Below are 21,604 nucleotides of genomic sequence, written 5' to 3'. Positions count from 1 at the left end.
ACATTACCTTCGTGCTTTTAGCTTTCATAGCTCAAAAGTTCAAATGTCGTACAGCCCGTGTTCAGAACTGCAACTACTCAAAAGAAAACATCAGAAACAAACCACATTATCAAACTGCTTAGACTGAAATATTTATTATTAATTCTGCATCACTGAATCGCTTTCAGTTTTACTGAAGTAAATGATTGTTTGCAGATGCCATAAAAATGAAACAAAACAGAAAACGAAAAATTCTTTGAGACTCTTTTTTTTTATAAAATACCTTTTTTGATGTTGTTTATTTTGTTTGTTCACTCTTTGTGGACATTCCATTTGTGGACAGACAGATGTCATAGACCGCACCTCTGTGGCTCTCTCCGATCAGCGAAGAACACCGTCACCGGAGTATTAAACTACATTTCCCATCAGCCCCGTACCTAGGTCTAATCACCTGCACAGGTGTATCCACTTCTCCCCTCTATATAAACTGCCTCCGAACTCTTGCACATTGTGAAGTCTTGTTCTGCCTGGCTAACACTTCAGAGTGTTTATTCTACATTGATTGATTCCCATTTATCTGACCTCGGATTGATTCTTCATCTGCCGCCTGCCCCGACCTCCACCTAGTATCGTTTCTGTTTCTGGATATCCTTTAACATACTTGAGGCTGTTGTTTGATTACTGCCTGTCTGACCATTCTATAATAAATGTAGCCCAGCTAGGGTTTTTATTATCTCCTAAATGTTTAATTTTTAATATGTAAATGTTTCTGACTTTCAAGGGTTAAACTGTCATAAACGGTATGTGGATATTTATGTGTGCCGCAATTTCATTTGAATTAATGTTATGTAGATTACAGTCAAGTTTATGTGAGGTGTACATGTCTCAACATGTGGGTTGGATCAGCATGTATGTTTTTTTATTTGTGATTGGACATTAGTTTACTTGCTCCCGCCTATGTGTGGGTATTGATCATTTCGATTGGGAGAGAGGAGGGCGAGAGATCGAGGCAGATCGGAAAGAGATGTCGCATTTTGTCTCTGGTGATTTCGAGAGAAAATATACCCAAATAACTGCTGACTAAGTGGTCAAAGAGTATATTTAGTATACAGAAAGTGTTAAAGAACGTTTCTGTAATTTGTTTGATTTGTTATACTTTGACTAAGAGTTTAAACGGACTTATGTTACTGCTGCTGTGGGCACTGTAATCTCTTTTTTCTTTTTTTACGTCGAGTAAAATCTACTCGCTGCATCTGAGTTCATAAATCGTTCCGAGGAAGACGAGTACATTACGAGGAACCAGATAGCGTTCTAAATCCCCTCGTGGTTTAGAATTCCTCTGGCATCGCGGGATTCATAATCATTCAGCGGACAGCTGGTGAGACTGGAGACGATTACGGAGTGTCTAACGTGATCGGCGTGTCGAAACGGGAAGACTCAGGTACATTTGTTTGTTTATTTAGCTCTTTGGAGTGAAGAGGCCATTTGTTGGTTTTCACGGCCACACCGTTCTCAAGCAACGACACAGGCCTGCAACAGGTTGGGTTTTTTTAAAGCTGTGAGTGTGGGCCCACAATACATATTTTTCATTTAATTTGCTCTTTGATTTTCTCTGATTGTATTTTCCATTTTGATTTTGAGATTGTATTATAGATCCAAAGGGGACTATATTACTGGTTTTTTTCAGATACAAAATTTGAATATTGATATTTGCGTATTATATTGGAATTTCTGATCTAAGAGGATAAAAGGTGATTTTGGTGTGAAAGGAAATACACAACAGGCATTTAAGAATTTAATTTAATTCTTTTTATTTGTTTATCTTTTATTGAATTCCATTTATTTAAATACATTTATTTATTTTTTACAATATTTCATTATTTCATCTGTTCTTTGTTAAATAAAATCACTTGTTAATTGACAAGACCTTACACTTTTTTTTGTGATTTCATATAATAGTGTTGCAGAAAAATAATCACTTAACATCTTCATTTAAGTAGGGTGATAAATTAACTTAGTCGAGAGACACATTATTAGAACCCGGTGCTCCACCCATCAAGGAATAGGGTAGGGGGCGCTACATAAATATAGTGCAAATGGATCCAAACGTCTCTGACTCTGCATCACAGTCCATCACACACAAGTCTTATTCTGTACACACACGATATTCTGTTTTTTTGCTTTCAGTATTCCGTTTATTCTGTACTCACGCTTTATTCAGTACAAGAAATTAAACCGCAATTATAAACTGTAAAAAATTGCTCACAATATTGTAATTTTACTTTTAAAAAATGGTTAATGTGCAGAAAAGACTTATTTTAAATACTTAGAAAAAAACTCAGAGTATATCAGAAAAATTAATCAGATCATATAGTCCAAGCTAGGGATGCACAATTTTTCCAGGAAACACACATTCGGATCTAATGTTACAGAACAGAAAAAATCCTAACCCTTTTGCTAAACAACAAAAAAAAACTGCATTAATGTGACTGAAAGTCCAGTTAATGTAAATCAGCAGAGTGTTGAGGAAGTTTTTTTGTTTTTCATCTTTTTCACCACAAGCACTAACTTGTTCACACTTTAAAGAGCAGGTCATATGGTATTTGTGCTAATATTGTGTTAGAGTCTCCTAGAACATGTTTAAATGCATCTTAGGTCAGAAAACATTGTAATTTTCTCAGTATATACATTTAATATTAGAGTCATTTGCCAATGATTTTGAAACAATTTGTTCCAAGCAAGTTCGGAGAGAACCCTTTTCTTCCATAAGCATACTCTGCTCTGATTGGTCAGCTGGCCAAGCCTGTTGTGATTGGCACAGAGAGGAGTCCTTGATTGAGTTAGTTTGCGAGCACTACAATTGACAAAGCACCTTTACATAAGAATAAAAATAAACTAGTGATCCGATCTGTTACAATAATAACAAAAACACTTATGCAAGCAAATCATCCCCACAGCTAAAGTTTAGCTTCCAAAATGTGAACACTGAAAATAATGGTAGATATTTTAGCCCAGTGCTTACTAACTTATGAAACAATACAGTTTGTAAACCCAAATATGTCAAATGTAATGTCTGCAGAACAGACAAAAGACACTCTGTCTTAACTTTTAATCAGAACCAGCACCAGCCTAACACTCTCTCATCTCTCGGTTTGAATTGTATTTGTGGGGTATCCTTGAACAACTGCAAACGTTTTATTTTTTTAGACTGTAAAATTATTGAAATGTCTGTTGCTTCCCCTTTCCTGTTTTGTTGGTTTGAATTGATGTTGTTTTGTGGAATTAAAAATAAAAAAGTTAATCACAAAAAAAAAAAAAAAAACATGCAAAAGAGATATTTTTCAAAAACCCATATGACCTGCTCTTTAAAAATGCTTCCAATTTGTGAGGTTCTTTGATCAACTGTAAAGTGAGACCAGCAGCGAGTGCTCACCCTGAAGTCTGTGTGGGTCCTAACACCCCAGTTTTATAGTGATGGGGACACTATACTGTAAAAAGCACCTTCCTTCAAATGAGACGTTAAACCGAGGTCCTGACTCTCTGTGGTCAATAAAAATCCCATGGCACTTCTCGTAAAGAGGAGGGGTATAACCCCGGTGTCCTGGCCAAATTCCCTCCACTGGCCCTTGCCAATCTTGGCCTCCCTATAATCACCATCCACTTGAATGTCTCTATTCAATTAAATTTAATTCAAGTTTATTTGTATAACGCTTTTTATGATACAAATCATTGCAAAGCAACTTTACAGAAAATTACGTTTCTACAATATTTAGAAGAAGCTTATAAGTGGTGATCAGTTTATGTGCACGATGACAGGAATTTTCAGAAAATGTATACAAGACATAGTCAGCCAGACGATGAACATTATTAACAGCAATTATTATATGATGCAGACACACATGTATCAATATTTGTTAGTTCTGTTGTTGATTCAGGGTTAGCATCATCTGAGGTCCTCTGAGGGTCAGCATCATCTCTTCAGAACGGCCGATACTCCAGGACGCCCGGCTGGCCGGCCCACCATCCACCACGCACGCAGTCATCACCTGTTTTTTTCCCCCAACTAATCTGTTTTATTCTCCAGTACTGTAGGTGGCAGCAATGCACATTTAAGTTGGATGCCATCTGCACTGGCCGTGGCCACCAAATAATAAGAAGAAGAAGTGGAAGAATAGGAAGAAACCAACAGCAAAGACGTTAGACAGAAGAAGCATAGAAATAAACAATGTGCATAACCCAGCCGCGGGTAAAAAAACGGAAAGAAAAGGGTGGGGCTGAGAAGGAGAGAATTTTTTTTTTTGGAATTTAGATAGTGAAGCCACTAAATGTCACAAACTAACTGAAATATATAATATTTTCCAGCAGCAGCACCTCGCAGTCAAATAGTCAAATAGCAGCAGGGAAGAAGTGAGCCAGACAGCTATGCATTAACATGCCACCGGTGATGATGATGATAATAGACAGAAAGATGAGCTGGTTCCACAGGCAGATCCAGGGCAAGTACTGTATTTTTCGGACTATAAGTCGTACCAGTCCAAAAATACGTCGTGACAAGGAAAAAAAAACATATAAGTCGCACTGGAGTGTAAGTTGCATTTCTCAAGAACCAAGAGTAAACATTACCGTCTACAGCCACGAGAGGGCGCTCTATGCTGCCAGAGATGCTGCTCAGTGCTCCTGTAGTCTACACTGAGCAGCATAGAGCGCCCTCTCGCGGCTGGAGACGGTAATGTTTTCTATTTGAGCATTTTTCTTGGTTCATGTCAAATTAATTTTGATAAGTAAGTCGCACCTGACTATAAGTTGCAGGACCAGCCAAACTATGAAAAAAGTGTGATTTATAGTCCGGAAAATACGGTAAGTATTGAACATGAGAGGAGAAAGAGAGTTACTTGTTAGGGATGATGTTAGGAAGTGATATTCAGGTTGCTACATTTTTAATGATTACAGTAGTTAAAACAGCTAAACTTCAACATTTTAGCTGTAAAATGCCACATGCAGTAGCTAATATTAAAAAGTATTTTGTGCTTTTATTCAGGTTGAGCTTAGACCAAGAGCAGAGAAAGGCACCAACTCCACCTCAACTTTAAATTACTTTAAGCGCCCCAAGTCAGATAATGACATCCTAAAGTTTTTTTTGTTTTGTTTTGTTTTTTGTCAAACCACCCTCAGAAGAAGACAAAATACCTGACAGTACTTTGTGTTTAAACACAAAGATGGCACAGAAAGACTGTTGTCGAGTTTCAGCGCGCCGATTGCTTTGAGCCGGGTTTAGTCAAAGTCCAGGGCCGTTTTTTAGTCCCAGTCTGTCCCTGGAAACAAATAGAGACATCATTAGCATAGCTGCTGATCCAACAAAGTAAAATTAATTAGTTTAACCCAAGCTAAAGAATAAGAAAGCACCTTTGGTCAGATGCAACTACACTCACGATTTAAGAGATACATTATTCGAATGCTTGGCGAAAGAGATGTGTTTTTAATCTAGATTTAAACAGAGAGAGTGTGTCTGAACCCCGAACATTATCAGGAAGGCTATTCCAGAGTTTGGGAGCCAAATGTGAGAAAGATCTACCTCCTTTAGAGGACCTTAGTTTAGGTAAGTATTGATAATTTAATTTGTAATTGATAAAGAACGTAATAGGTAGCCAGTGCAGAGACTGTAAAATTGGGGTAATATGATCATATTTTGTTGAGCTGATTTCTATGACTCTCTCTCCTCTCCACCTGTAGCTGGTGTGTGGTGAGCACGCTGTGGCTGGATGCTGTACACTGATGCTGGTTGGGAAGATTTTCATTTCTAAACCTGCTTACAGCTGTGAAATATATTACTGCTGGAGTGATGAGGTTCAGCCTAATGAACTTATGATGAGCTGTCTGAACATCTGAAATCATGAAGCATTACCTGTTCATCGCCATACACAGGAAATCATGTGAGGAAAACTTTAGTAACAACAAGCATTTCACTCGATAAACCTAATGATGAGAGCAGAAACACATCTGCATTACTGTCCTTCCATTTTTCCCCATAGCTCTTCTCTTATACACACGTAAAGATGAAAAGTGTAAAGGTCAGATTAATGTTGTCTGGCTACATGATCAGGCTCAGATGATGATGGTGTTACAGTGAGGATGATGATGATGATGATGATGGCCAGGACAGCAGCTCTATTCAAATGTACAAGCCCCCTGTGCTGGGAAATAAGCACATGTCATGTGCCAAGCCAAGTGTTAAGTGCTGAAATTGTGGAGTCTGACCGCTGTTTCCGCAGGCGTTTGGGTGGCCATCATGGCAACTGTTATTTACTGGTCAGTTGGCTCATTTCCTACAATTCACTCTGGCTGCGTTACACACACTGAGGGGCTGAAATCCCTCCGTGTCGAGGCTGCAGGGTAAAAAAGACGACAAACATTTAGATAATTTACTCAGACTGTGTGGCATCGTCCTCTGGCTGCGATCGTGTCGTTCCCTCTGGTGCGGCTCAGACACTGGGATTTACTAACTTCACATGAAAGCACTAACACACACAGGGCCGCTGCATTACCTGTTTTATATAAATATGTAAAGTCTCTGAGAAGATGATACACTTCACTCATATAATAAACTTAATATCCCCTCTTCTTAGTAATCTAGCACAAAAAGCAGCATAAAAGAAACAGATAAGCATTTGCTGACTTTGAAAAGCACTAAAAACTATAAATGTATGAACAAACAGCAAGTGCGAAGTTCATATATATTCATTTGGATTCATATAATGTGTCAGATTCATTCATCAATTTATTTTCTTGCCTTTTGTTCCAATCATAGTCATTTATAATTGGGTCTTCATCTCCACCTTGTGGAGAAGTGAGGAAACACAGGTCTGGTGGGCCGTCTTTACAAACTGTTCTCTAAACCAATGTCCTTAAAACTAAAAAACTAAAAACCATGATTCAGTCAGTCTGTGAGTAAAGATCACCTGCTGGTTCCCATCTCCACAGACTGTCTCCTGCTCTCACACCGACTGTGTTAGCATCACATCAGCTGGAGAGAGTAAAGGAGACCCCCCCCCCCCCCACACACAGTATGAGAAGGGCACTATACTGTACTATACTGTACTATACTGTACTATAGTGTATATATAGGTTAAACTTTATTTTAATGTGTTCTTGTTACAGTTTAATTAAACATTAAGAGTAATATCAATTAACTACACATACTAACTCTATGGTTAGGGTCAGGATTAGTGTTTGGTTTAGTGTAACTTGTATGTAATTTAGTGTTACTGTAATAGTAAGCACATGTAACGTGTTGGACAGTAAATTTGTTACTGTAATAATATTACTTTTGCAGTAACAAGTAATGTAACTAATTACTAAGAAGATTTCAGTAACAATATTACAGTTCCCATCCATGAAACCATTTAGTTACTTTTGATGCCTCCACCCTGCAGATTTAAAATCCAACAATCAAATAATTTCTAGGTTTATTTTCATAATTTTCGCACAGGCATGTGATGTCCCCAGTGCAGCAGACAAGCGTGGAATATGGAAAGCTTACATACAGCAGATATAAATATTGCATTATAGTGCTCTTGACAGGAAATGGAAATGAGAAAACTGTTGTGTAAGTTGGGGCTTTACTTTACTCTGGCTTCACATCCCACCCACAGTCCACATTATATTATTATAATTAAAAATCTTTTGGGGAAAATTAAACAGTTTCTTACAAACTTATGTGATCTGATAAAATATAAAATGAAATATAATTGTATATGGGTATCAGAGAAATTACAATTAGCTTCAAGCTACACATTACAGTTAGTGAGATTTATACAACACTTCTACTTAAATGTCACTTTCAGTCACTTTTGAGTGTTTGTCATCACTCCTGACTGATCCAGTGTGGATTTTGGTCAAATGATGAGGCAGAAATATGTTGTTAGTAGCATTCTGGGTGAATTTTATGTGGAAGATACACAGTTACAACTTCTCCTGGACTGTGTCCAGCTGGAGGAATGACCTCCCAATCTCAGTTCATACAGCGGAGTCTTTACTCATTTTCAAGAAACATCTAAAGACTCATCTTTTTCGACAGCACTTACCCAACTAATACTAGCACTTTTCCTTCTTTTCTTGTCTTCATTTATAAAAAAAAAAAAAAAAAAAAAACCTTCTATACTGTTGTTGTTCTCTTGTTGACCTGACTGCTTCTGTTGTTCTCATTTGTGAGTCGCTTTGGATAAAAGTGTCTGCTAAATGATTAAATGTAAATGTAAATGTGGGGCGTGAAGACAAGGTAATGTAACTAGTAGTGTAACTAGTTACTGTTACCAGAAAGTAATAAGTAACAATATTGCTTTTGAAAGGAGTAACTAGTATATAACATTCTTTGAGTATACCCCAAACAATGACACCTTAAAATAAAGTTAACAGAAAATACATTTTGATGCACTATGTTTGAATCATTAAATCAAAGTTGCTGTTTCTATGAAATGACTGAAATAAACTCTGAACCTAAGAAGTCTGTGAGCAGTTAGTTATTAGCTCCAGAGGATCCTGTGAAGAATGATGAAAAGAACGGCTTGTGTAAAAGTGTAGGATGTGATCAGAAGGTGCTGATGAAGTGGACGCTTCTGCCCCCTGCAGGAGAACAACACTGTGACCAGCAGATCCATCCCTGGACACCACTGATCTGAAGTCAGAGAGACTGTCCTGCTGTACACTGGTACTGATGGATGTCATGTTAAATAAGACAATTATTATTGAAAATTCTCAAATGGCAACAACTAAAGCAGTAATTCACTGTAAAGGGTGATTGTTAAACTGCAGTCTGTCAAAGAAATTCAAAGTAACACATTGTTAACTAACACTTTTTTGGCTTAACATTCATTTGTTTTTACTCATTAAGGAATCGGGTGACCAGTAATGGCCAGTTAATGTCTCTTTTAAACATTTAAAATCATTATTCTTGCACCGCTTTAAGAGCGTGGTCTGTCAGGGTTGGATGAGGATCACTAAAGCTCCAACATTCAGACATGATCGAACCTTAATATGGGATTTGAGTGAAAATATTCTCTTGATTATGATGTTTCTTTGGTGGCTGTTCTGCATCTTTACAATCCTAAAGACCGTAACTGATTTGCTCTTTACATTCTTTTTGTTGCTTTTGTAAACCCGAGCAGTTCAATCTCTATGTGATCTAGTTTGATCTAAAATAAGCAATTATGACTTATTTTATTATATTTATTTTTATTTAGCCTACTGAAAGTCTAATTATTCACAGAATTGTGTGCTCTCTTTACTCTGCACATGCACACATGCACTTGGACCAACAGTTTGTTGAGAATCAGGCAATAACTAATCCTGAAGTGTTTATATGAACCAAAAAAAGCAGAAACTGACGATGCAAGAAAGACACATTTACAAATCACCAGGTCATTCTCTGGTTAGGACATTTGAAACGTAAACCGACATGCGATGAAAGCAGTGGAAAGTGTTATCTGGGTATTGGGCAAAAGTGAATTGCTGACTGTAATGTGTTTAAAGTGTTTATGATATTTCAGAGGTAAAAGAGCAGTGCTGAGGGTGTGTTATAGCTGTCATCAATTCATATTTATGAAGTGCTTTTAACAACACAGATTGTGACAAAACAACTTAACAGCATTAAATAGGAAAATAGTGTGTCAGGGATGCAAAAAAGTGATGAATTGAATTCAGTGATGTCAGCATCCATCTCAGTTCAGTTTAAATGTAGTTTCATAACAAGGTTCGGGAGAAGCACGTCAGATACTTAACCTAATTAGCACAGGTGGAACCACTCAAGATAATCAACCTTAGGGTATAAATACAGCTGAATCAGCCTACCTGTCTCCATTGATGGTTTATCAGCATCCCCCCCTCCTCCACTAGAGTTCATGTTACACTTTCATATACGGGGGGGGGGGGTACTCTAGGTTCGGGCCATTCCCCGGACAGCACGCCAAATACGCATTATAATACTTCAGTTAATTATATGTAAGTGTGAACTCGTGAAACAGTATCTGTGCAATCAACTCAACGATATCACAGGATATTAAGTGCCCTGACTAAGCAAACCAGAGAAACCGAAACTCCATCGGTGACAGAATGGAGAAAAAAACCTTGGGAGAAACCAGGCTCAGTTGGGGGTCAGTTCTCCTCTGACCAGACGAAACCAGTAGTTCAATTCCAGGCTGCAGCAAAGTCAGATTGTGCAGAAGAATCATCTGTTTCCTGTGGTCTTGTCCTGGTGCTCCTCTGAGACAAGGTCTTTACAGGGGATCTGTATCTGGGCTCTAGTTGTCCTGGTCTCCGCTGTCTTTCAGGGATGTAGAGGTCCTTTCTAGGTGCTGATCCACCATCTGGTCTGGATACGTACTGGATCCGGGTGGGCATCATTTATGCTGCGGTGTCCTGGGAGCAGTTGGGGGTTCGGTGCCTCAGTCGTGGTATTGAGGGTGGAGAGAGCTCTGTAAACTGTAAATCAGTCAGTCGCTCTGCATTTACATCCATGAAATGTCAGCCTTTTGGTAACTGTGTTTGGAGAATGTGTTTAGTAGGAATGATCTCAAATGCAAAATAATCTTTTCCCTGAACTTTTGATTTGAAGTCCATGAAAAGTCTTCACTAGAGCTTTGGAAATATTGTTGCACTCAGATGCTGAAGTTGTGTTTGTGTGATGACAGGTGAGTGTCTGTGGACTGTAACACAGACGAGCAGAACACCCCCCACACCTTTAAAAAAATAAACTCATGCTGAATTGAAACGTGCTGTTTTTGTCTGTCTGCAACAAAATGACAGAATAAAAGTTGGAAATAAAACGTACCCTAACCCTAACGGCGAAGGGATCGGGCTGTAGTGTTTAGGAGGAAGAAGAAGAGGGAAGAGGTGTTTCTCCAGGCCCGTTCTCCTCTTTCATTATTTATTTCCTTATAAACTGCGATCAAAACATTGATGGTCGATCCTCCGCCGCTGAGCTCGAGACCCGCGGAACATCGTGTAGTATTCCTCGTCGGTGAGTGTGTGTGTCGCGATGGCTCGCCCACGGCCCCGGGAATATAAAGCTGGAGACCTGGTTTTCGCCAAGATGAAGGGATACCCGCACTGGCCGGCGAGGGTGAGTACGAGCTGCAGCCGAGCGGAGCAGTACAGAGGCCGGTTACCGGAGCGTGGAGCGACCGCTGCACACACGGGCCGAAACCGGGGGAAAGCGAACCTAATGCACCGTAATGCGCTCGTGGTTCGAGAGCGACAAAGCGTGTTTTTATGCGTACCGTCAAATGATCAGCTCGTTCTCGTCGTTAGGGGATCTGCGTTATTTTAGACGTTTACGGAGCGTTTGACTCTCGGGACGGGTTCGGTTCGAGGTGTGTTGGGTCTGTTGGTGTGTGTTTGTGTTATTGGCGCAGCGGCTGTTCCTCATCTGGGCCGTGAAGCGCCCGTTTGGCCCGCGCGGGACCGGAACTGAACCGGTGCATTCAGAGCCGAGCTCCTCCGAACTCGAACCCGCAGCAGTGGGGAGCGAACCGTAGCGTTACGTGTGTGTGTGTGTGTGTGTGTGTGTGTGTGTGTGTGTGTGCGCGCGCGCTCGAAAGCAACCCACTATGTTCTCAGATCAGTCTCTGATAGCTATGGACGCCGTGAGATCCTTTCTGACGATTTGTGCTACCTGCTCAGATTGTGCTACCTCCTATTAAGCAGATCGACAGCAAAAATGCTACCCATTAGATTGTGCTACCAGCATTCTGTGGTTTGAGGCTTTTTTATGTCCATTTACTAACTCTACCCTGAACCTACCCAACCTTAAACTTATCATTTAAAAAAAATGACATTTTTTGGTACAATCTGATAGGTAGCATGTTTCACCGGATCCACAAAGTGCTGCTTCGAGTCTCACTGAGACGCATTCTTAAAGACAACAAGCATGTACAGCATCTATAATGTGATATAAGGTAAAATGCATAAGTTTAACTGGACCAGAGCCGATCTGTAGAATTATGGATGAAAACCTGTGTAAAACTGCCATTCAGAATAAAGTTCCTGATCAGAGTTTAACTGTTTTCTCCTGATCCTTTAGATCGACGAGCTGCCGGAGGGAGCCGTGAAGCCGCCAGCTAACAAATACCCCATCTTCTTCTTTGGTACCCATGAGACGTAAGTCTGGAGTGTGTTTGTGATTCAGTGAAATGTATAAAGCAGCAGTAATCAGTGTGTGTCTCCACAGTGCCTTCCTGGGCCCTAAAGACCTGCTGCCCTACAAGGAGTACAAAGACAAGTTTGGCAAGTCGAACAAGAGGAAAGGGTTTAATGAAGGCCTGTGGGAGATTGAAAACAACCCTGGCGTCAAATTCACTGGTTTCCAGGTGAGTAGAGCAGTGGTGCGAGTCTGTCTGACCGCACCGGTGTCCGTCTGACCCTCACCGGTGTCCGTCTGACCCGCACCTGTGTCCGTCTGACCCGCACCGGTGTCCGTCTGACCCGCACCGGTGTCCGTCTGACCCTCACCGGTGTCCGTCTGACCCTCACCGGTGTCCGTCTGACCCTCACCTGTGTCCGTCTGACCCGCACCTGTGTCCGTCTGACCCTCACCTGTGTCCGTCTGACTGTACTTTTGCTCCAGGTGATGCAGCAGCAGAGCTCATCTGAAACTGAGGGAGAAGGAGGGAATGCGGCTGATGCCAGCAGTGAGGAGGACGAGGGGAAGATGAAGAGTGACAAGGTCGGATCCAAGCGGAAAAAAAGTGCATCCTGTAAGGTACCTGAGTGGCTATTGAACTAGGGGTTGCCCGATATGTGCTTTTCAGGGCCAGTACTGATTATTACATATCAAGTTGAATGATCACGGATATTTTGAACCAATATATAGCTTTTATAAATATATATCAAATTAATGAACACAAAGGCTCTTACAAAAACTGTGAGTGTACAGTAGTTCTGAGACGCTGCACTTCTTACTCTTGTCTTCCTCTGTGCATCCGTCAGCAACAAGAGTAATATATAGAGAGAGTTAAAACTTTGAAAACTACTATAGATTAACAGCTTGGGGAAATGTAAGTATTTGACTTCAATAATTCCCATGCTAGAAATATATGTATACTAGCATAACCACTCATAATTCCTCATTAATTCTATTCTGATGACTAAAGTATAACCTACAACAGTTGAGGTTACTATTCAGTTCATCATCTCATGCATATCAATGGATTAACAAAAATAAAAAAATCACAATGTAATAAGTGTAGATAATGAATTTGTCTTCATAGTTCCAATGAAGAATTTAAGAAGACCACAACTATCTTCATGAAACTATGACACGATTAGCCTGTTATAGACACACACAGTACAATAGCCTGTTAAAATTTCAACATTTTTGTCACCTAATCTTGGCCTGTGTGACACTAGAAATTTCCATTTTAATTTAATGTACAGTGCAAATGAAGGCATAAAACATAACTCTTTACTTTTTTGGCAAACAAAGGGGTTTACTATTCAAAGTAAAACATGGAAGAAATATTCTATTTTGTGATTTATACTTCTAAACAAAAGTGGTAGTAATTGTAGTAGAAGTATTAGTAGTATGTTTAGTCTTTTCTGACAGTGTCTTTAAGCTTCCGAACTTATATTTTGACGGGTTTCCCTGAGAACCTTTTAAGTTTCTGTAGCCTATGCATATGATATAATAGTTTTACTGAAATGAAACTGTCAAATCCTCATGACATGACTCTCAGAGCAATGTATTTATGAGAAGGCATGTGCTGAAAACACAGCGACCGTGCACACGTCAGTATGTGTGTAGTATAGAAACTGTGTCTGTACCATTCATTCACACAGAGACACGCAGAACATGCAAGATTCATATTTAAATAGTAATTTTGCAGCATTATATGCAAAAATATGGGCGGTGGACGGAGTTGGCTCTAGACCAGTGCTTCCCAAATTATATGGTTGTATGATTATATTGATTATATGGATGAATGTGTTAGGTGACGCTAAAGGTCACTTCAGGCTCCAGTTCAGCAGGGGGCAGAATATGCACAGGACCACAGTCACACAGTGAACGGGTGTGTGAGATACGAGCCCATCATACTCAGTGTCTGAGATCTGAGATCTGTTCTTCACGCTCTTGATGCATCCGTTCACCTGAGTCTGCGTCTCTCAGTCTGTGAAGTGAGAGTGGATCTGAGCATCCCTCCCGCCGAGCCCTCGCTTAGCAACAGCTGTTGCCTAGCAATAGAGTCCCGCGCCCTCATATATGTAGTGAAGTTTAGCGAGCTGCTAGCGTAGCGCTGTGATCACGCAACTGCACAGGTGTGAGAATGAAGCCTGTTTTTTTTACTATGACCTTCTCCTAGATGTCGTCCAAGCTGTCCAGGAAGAGTTCGGATGAAGATCTGGAGAAGGATGGCAAAGAGGAGCAGAGGAGCGGATCAGAGGCTGGTGACCATGACAACAACATCCAGAACTCGTCAGACAAGACGTGCAGTCAAGGGGTAAGTGTGAAGAACAGGAGATCATCTTCTTGATTTCATCATCAGGACAGAAGTGATTCAGTAATGCAGACTGCAGCGAGTTCATTAGGGCCATCGCATAAATATACAGCCACTACTTCGACCAACGTGATCAGACTTCATTATTTGTATCAGGTTAAGACCATTCTCCCTTTTTATCACTGACTTTAAAAGTTTAAGTTAGACTAGCCCCCTGATTTTCATTAATATGCTTGATAAGTACACAGTAACAGTGGCTAATAACGATCTGTGCTCACACTGCTGCTGAACACCGGCGTGTGACGAGTGTGGCATCAGGGAGGAATATTCCTCGACTCGACATCATCAAAAGATGTTAGATCCAGGAGCGTGTGTGTTGTCCAGATCACAGCTGAACGAGTGTCTGACGGCTGCTCTTCTCTCTTCCAGCAGAATCTGTCGCTCCGAGAGGATCACTAGACGGTCGCCGGACGCCGGCTCGTGGCACTGATATGTGATATTGTAAATGCATCTTATTATGCTGATGACTCCCACACATTATTATCTGGTTCAGTCAAACACACACACACACACGTACAGTCCAGGAGCCACAAGCAAACGACCGTCATTCTTTTCCACTGTTTTGATTTCGAGTTTAGCTTTAGACTTGCGGCAGACGAACAGCTCTCATTCCTCTCCTGCTGTGCTTCAGATTTCTTTCTTTTACAGTGAACAAACACATTGTAGGCCAGACGTTCATCTTTTAAACGACTTGGCCATCTTTAACACTTTTACATAATCAGAGAAAAAAAATGGGTGGAAACCGTAGAATCCGTATGAAGTATCGTGACAAACAGTGTCGCAGTAACTGCATTATCTCTGTAAGATTTGATTTGGGAGTAGATTCTAGGAGCTCTATGCTATTATCCCGACACTAGAGGTACTGTTCATGTTTTTAAGATGTGAAATATCCGTTCGTGTGTTGGTGGGTTGGTTGTTTTCTAGCTTTTCTAGTGGCATGCTGACTTCTGTTTCCATTCCGTAGCTGTGTTCTGTTCTGATGATGTTCTTCTGTCCGTTTCGTCAGACGGCGCTGATCCAGTTCTCTTCCCAATGGAAAACTTGCCCTTGATTTGTTAATTTTTATTTCTTATCTTTGTTTATATAAAGAATATATTCTATTTATTTTTGATGATAGTAGATGACACCAATGTGGTTTTCATTTTATTCCTCATACATGTTGCATTTTCGAAGTTTGTAGCTACATGTAATCTGTTTTTCCTGTTTATTGACAAGAATTTTACAGAATAAACTCATTGGAATGCAAGTGTTTTCTCTTTTCTCTGCCTTTATGTGTCTTTATGTAGTAGTGCTCAGTTCTGATAAAATGTCATTCTCCTGATTGCTTACAAACTCACACACATTATAATCTTTTTCTGTCACACACACACACATACAGTAAGAACCTGATGACCAGGAGTCCCACACAAATGATAGTGGACATTGTTTTTAGGGACAAATGTTAATGTGGCCAAAGTTTGTTTGATAGATTGAATCATTCTTATTTAATGCATCAGGATTTATTTTGGACTGGTATCTGAATCTGAATGGTTTAGCCTAAAATAAAGAGGTATTTTTGGGGGGGCAGAGTTGAATGCTTCCCAGTCATTTTACACATTAGTCGTTTTTTTCTGTAAAAGGAGTTTTACACATGCATTGATATCATGGTGATGGGTTAGAGTTACATATTCACCAAATTCAGCTCAGATCATTATCAGACCATGACGGCAAAAAGTTGATTAATTCTTTTTGATATATCAAATCATTCTTGATTATGGGATTCTTGAATATTATTAAATAAATAATATCTTATTTGACTATATCGAAACACGTCTTTGGTAAAAAGCCCTTGTCTCGAGAGCATGTGAACACCGTAAGTGTCTCTCATCAGAGCAGTGTGTGTGTTGTATTTGTGAACTCGATCATAGTATCCATCATCCATCCATGCATCATCTTCAGCTTATCCAGCGCCGGGTCGCGGGGGCAACAGTCTAAGCAGAGACGCCCAGACTTCCCTCTCCCTAGCCACTTCTTCCAGCTCTTCCGGGGGGACCATGAGGCGTTCCCAGGCCAGCCGGGAGACATGGTCCCTCCAGCGTGTCCTAGGTCTTCCCCGGGGTCTCCTCCCAGTGAGACGTGCCTGGAACACCTCCCTGGGAAGGCGTCCAGGAGGCATCCGAAACAGATGGAGCCACTTCAGCTGGCTCCTCTCGATGTGGAGGAGCAACGGCTTTACTCTGAGCTCCTCCTGAGTGACCGAGCTTCTCACCCTATCTCTAAGGGAGCTTGACCCACAGTTCATGACCATAGGTGAGAGTAGGGTGTAGACTGACCAGTAAATCGAGAGCTTTGCCTTACCGCTCAGCTCCTTCTTCACCACGACAGACCGCATTACTGCAGAAGCTGCACCGATCCGTCTGTCAATCTCACATTCCATCCTTCCCTCACTCGTGAACAAGACCCCAAGATACCTGAACTCCTCCACTTTGGGGTCCGGCTGGGCTCAACCCAAAGGAGTGACGTGGGCCGCCCCCCGTGGGCTCAACACCTGCAGGAGGGAGCGTAAGGTAAGGGGCCGGTGCATAGTGGATCGGGCGACAGTCGAAGGCGAGACCCCCGACGACCCGATCTCTGGACTCGATAGTATTCATTTATTATTATTAGTGGTGCTTGCCGGAGGCAAGGCATCACTATTATTATCTCACATACTTATTAGTGGTGCTTGCCGGAGGCAAGGCATCACTATTACTATCTCACATACTTATTATTAGTGGTGCTTGCCGGAGGCAAGGCATCACTATTACTATCTCACATACTTATTAGTGGTGCTTGCCGGAGGCAAGGCATCACTATTACTATCTCACATACTTATTATTATTCTTATTCTTATTCTTATTCTTCTTCCGCCAAAACTTCGGCGCGTAACTAGTCCCGCAGTTTTCGTCACAGACCAACGAAACAGGCGTCAAATCGTGCGGCCTAATCGGGAATGGTGTGCTATGACTTTTATAAGCGATCGGGCGTACGATGTTCGTACACCGGGCGAAATATCGGCCGAAAAATCGCATAGACAACGCATTACGGCCAACTTTGACGGATCGTAGCTCCGAGAGAGAAATTCGCAGAAACATGTGAATCACCACATTTGGAGAGGCTATCAGGCTGTGCGAGAGGACACCTCTCAGAGGGGTACAAGTTGTACCCCTGGGGTGCTAGAGACCCCCAAAGTTGCCCCATTGACATAGTATGGTGAGGAATCGCCCATGAAACACTGTGCTTTTCCTACTATGGGAAACTACATAGGGATATTGTATTGAACATAACTCAGGATCACAGTGTCATAGAGACAAGGGGGTGGGCTCATTTGAATCAGGCAACCAATCAGTCTCTCAGGATCACTGTGAATCTATCAAGCCACGCCCTAGCAACCATATAGAGCGCCATAGCAACAAGCCCCATAGACTTCCATTGAAAAAGATCAAATGAATAACTTTGGATAGAAGTGTCATAGAAATATGAGGGTGGGCTCGTTTGACTCGGGCAGCAAACGGCCAATCATGTATCTCCTTCAAGACAACCTAGCCACGCCCTAGCAACCATTAAGAGCTACCTAGCAACCCAAAGTATAGAGAGATATCTTAACATCTGAAAGACATATAAGCATGGGGGTTGGTTTATATTGTCAAGCAACCATTGGAGTATCATCATTGGCAGCTGCCAGGCCACTCCCTAGCAACCAAACACAGTACCCTAGCAACCGTTTTGCAAGATCTATATCTCTGAATCAGAACATCGTACAGACATGGCGGTTGGATTTTTTGACTCATGCTAGCACACTGGACTTCCAACATGCTAGTCATGCTAGCAGTGATTAGCTACATGCTAATAGTGATTAGCTAAGTGCTCAAATGGGCTAAGAACTCTATAATAACTACATAGTGACCATCTGTGACAACTACCGACCACCTAGTAACATCATAGCAACCACCCAGGAGACCATAGCAACTGCCTAGCAACCAGCCAAAACACCCTAGCAACCGCCTAGCAACACCTTAGCAACCACCCCAAGTACCGTAGCAACTGCCTAGCAACCACCCAGGTTACCATAGCAACCGCCCTAGCAACCACCCCGGGTACCCTAGCAACCACATAGCAACACCCTAGCAACCGCCCGAATTACCCTAGCAACCACCGTGGGTACCCTAGCAACGGCCCTAGCAACCATCATGGGGACCCTAGCAACCGCCCTAGCAACCACCCAGGGTACCCTAGCAACCACATAGCAACACCCTAGCAACCACCCTGATTACCCTAGTAACCACCCTGAGTACCCTAGCAACGGCCCTAGCAACCATCATGGGGACCCTAGCAACCGCCCTAGCAACCACCCCAGGTACCCTAGCAACCACATAGCAGCACCCTAGCAACCACCCCGATTACCCTAGCAACCACCCTGGGTACCCTAGCAACGGCCCTAGCAACCATCATAGGGACCCTAGCAACCACCCTAGCAACCACCCCGGGTACCCTAGCAACCACACCTTAGCAACAGAGGGGCGAGTTTTGCCACTGCAAGCACCACTCACATTTTCTTCAGGAAATGTACTTTCTAGTTATTCTTCTTCTTCTTTTTCTTCTTCTAGATCCGTACAAATTTCGGCGCGTAACTAGTCCCGCAGTTTTTGTCACAGACCAATGAAACAGGCGTCAAATCGTGCGGCCTATACGGGAATGGTGTGCTATGACTTTTATAAGCGATCGGGTGTACGATGTTCGTACACCGAGCGAAAAATCGGGCGACAAATCCCATAGACAATGCATTGGGGCCAACTTTGACGGATCGTAGCTCCGAGAGAGAATTTCGCAGAATCACGTGAATCACCACATTTGGAGAGGCTATGAGACTGTGCAAGATCATACCCCGCAATGTGGTATAAGTTGTACCCCTGGGGGGCTAGAGCCCCCCAAATTTGCCCCTAATACAAAGTATAGGGAGGGCTGCTATGGTAAATTACATAGGGATTTTGTATTGTACATAACTCTGCATCACAGTGTCATAGAGACAAGGGGGTGGGCTCATATTAATCAGGCAACCAATCAGTCTCTCAGGATCACTGTGAATCTATCAAGCCACGCCCTAGCAACCATATAGAGTGCCATAGCAACAAGCCCCATAGACTTCCATTGAAAAAGATCAACTGAATAACTTTGGATAGAAGTGTGATAGAAACATGAGGGTGGGCTCGTTTGACTCGGGGCAGCAAATGGCCAATCATGTATCTCCTTCAACACTTTATAGCCACGCCCTAGCAACCATTAAGAGCTACCTAGCAACCTAAATCCAAAGATAGATATCTTAACATCTGAAAGACATAGAAGCATGGGGGTTGGTTTATATTGTCAAGCAGACTTTGAAGTATCATCATTGGCAGCTGCAAGGCCACTCCCTAGCAACCAAACACAGTACCCTAGCAACCGTTTTGCAAGATCTATATCTCTGCATCAGAACATCGTAGAGGCATGGGGGTTGGTTTATATTGGCGAGCAGCCTTTGGAGTATCACCATTGGCAGCTGCCAAGCCACTCCATAGCAACCAAACGGAGTACCCTAGCAACCGTTTTGCACGACCTATATCTCTGCATCAGAACATCGTACAGACATGGCGGTTGGATTTTTTGACTCATGCTAGCACACTGGACTTCCAACATGCTAGTCATGCTAGCAGTGATTAGCTGAATGCTAATAGTGATTAGCTAAGTGCTCAAATGGGCTAAGAACTCTATAATAACTACATAGTGACCATCTGTGACAACTACCAACCAGCTAGTAACATCCTAGCAACCACCCAGGAGACCATAGCAACTGCCTAGCAACCAGCCAAAACACCCTAGCAACCGCCTAGCAACACCTTAGCAACCACCCCAAGTACCGTAGCAACTGCCTAGCAACCACCCAGGTTACCATAGCAACCGCCCTAGCAACCACCCCGGGTACCCTAGCAACCACATAGCAACACCCTAGCAACCACCCAAATTACCCTAGCAACCACCCTGATTACCCTAGTAACCAACCTGAGTACCCTAGCAACGGCCCTAGCAACCATCATGGGGACCCTAGCAACCGCCCTAGCAACCAGCCCTGGTACCCTAGCAACCACATAGCAACACCCTAGCAACCACTCCGATAACCCTAGCAACCACCCTGAGTACCCTAGCAACGGCCCTAGCAACCATCATGGGGACCCTAGTAACCGCCCTAGCAACCACCCCTGGTACCCTAGCAACCACATAGCAACACCCTAGCAACCACCCCGATAACCCTAGCAACCACCCTGGGTACCCTAGCAACGGCCCTAGCAACCATCATAGGGACCCTAGCAACCACCCTAGCAACCATCATAGGGACCCTAGCAACCACACCTTAGCAACAGAGGGGCGAGTTTTGCCACTGCAAGTACCACTCACATTTTCTTCAGGAAATGTACCTTCTAGTTATTATTAGTGGTGCTTGCCGGAGGCAAAGCACTACTACTATTATCTCACATACTTATTATTAGTGGTGCTTGCCGGAGGCAAGGCATCACTATTACTATCTCACATACTTATTATTCTTCTTCTTCTTTTTCTTCTTCTAGATCCGTACAAATTTCGGCGCGTAACTAGTCCCGCAGTTTTTGTCACAGACCAATGAAACAGGCGTCAAATCGTGCGGCCTATACGGGAATGGTGTGCTATGACTTTTATAAGCGATCGGGTGTACGATGTTCGTACACCGAGCGAAAAATCGGGCGACAAATCCCATAGACAATGCATTGGGGCCAACTTTGACGGATCGTAGCTCCGAGAGAGAATTTCGCAGAATCACGTGAATCACCACATTTGGAGAGGCTATGAGACTGTGCAAGATCATACCCCGCAATGTGGTATAAGTTGTACCCCTGGGGGGCTAGAGCCCCCCAAATTTGCCCCTAATACAAAGTATAGGGAGGGCTGCTATGGTAAATTACATAGGGATTTTGTATTGTACATAACTCTGCATCACAGTGTCATAGAGACAAGGGGGTGGGCTCATATTAATCAGGCAACCAATCAGTCTCTCAGGA

General features: G+C 42.2%; 1 protein-coding gene across 2 annotated transcripts; it reads left to right on the top strand.

The window, feature by feature from the left end:
- The first annotated feature begins 10,368 nt into the window (after positions 1-10,368).
- hdgfl3 (HDGF like 3) lies at positions 10,369-15,768 on the top strand. 2 transcript variants are annotated; one of them, XM_026286938.1, is made up of 6 exons: positions 10,369-11,092; positions 12,053-12,129; positions 12,200-12,338; positions 12,596-12,730; positions 14,328-14,465; positions 14,895-15,768. In XM_026286938.1, the coding sequence occupies exons 1-6, from the start codon at positions 11,009-11,011 to the stop codon at positions 14,919-14,921; spliced, it is 600 nt and encodes a 199-aa protein (XP_026142723.1). In that variant the 5' UTR covers positions 10,369-11,008; the 3' UTR covers positions 14,922-15,768. The 2 variants fall into 2 exon arrangements, with proteins under 2 accessions (XP_026142723.1, XP_026142722.1); XM_026286937.1 differs by having other exon boundaries at positions 10,370-11,092; positions 14,892-15,768.
- The last annotated feature ends 5,836 nt before the right edge of the window (positions 15,769-21,604 follow it).

This window comes from Carassius auratus, chromosome 18 (genome assembly GCF_003368295.1).
Source record: "Carassius auratus strain Wakin chromosome 18, ASM336829v1, whole genome shotgun sequence".
In the NCBI taxonomy this organism is placed as follows: domain Eukaryota; kingdom Metazoa; phylum Chordata; class Actinopteri; order Cypriniformes; family Cyprinidae; genus Carassius; species Carassius auratus.
This window is presented reverse-complemented; position numbering and strand designations above follow the sequence as displayed.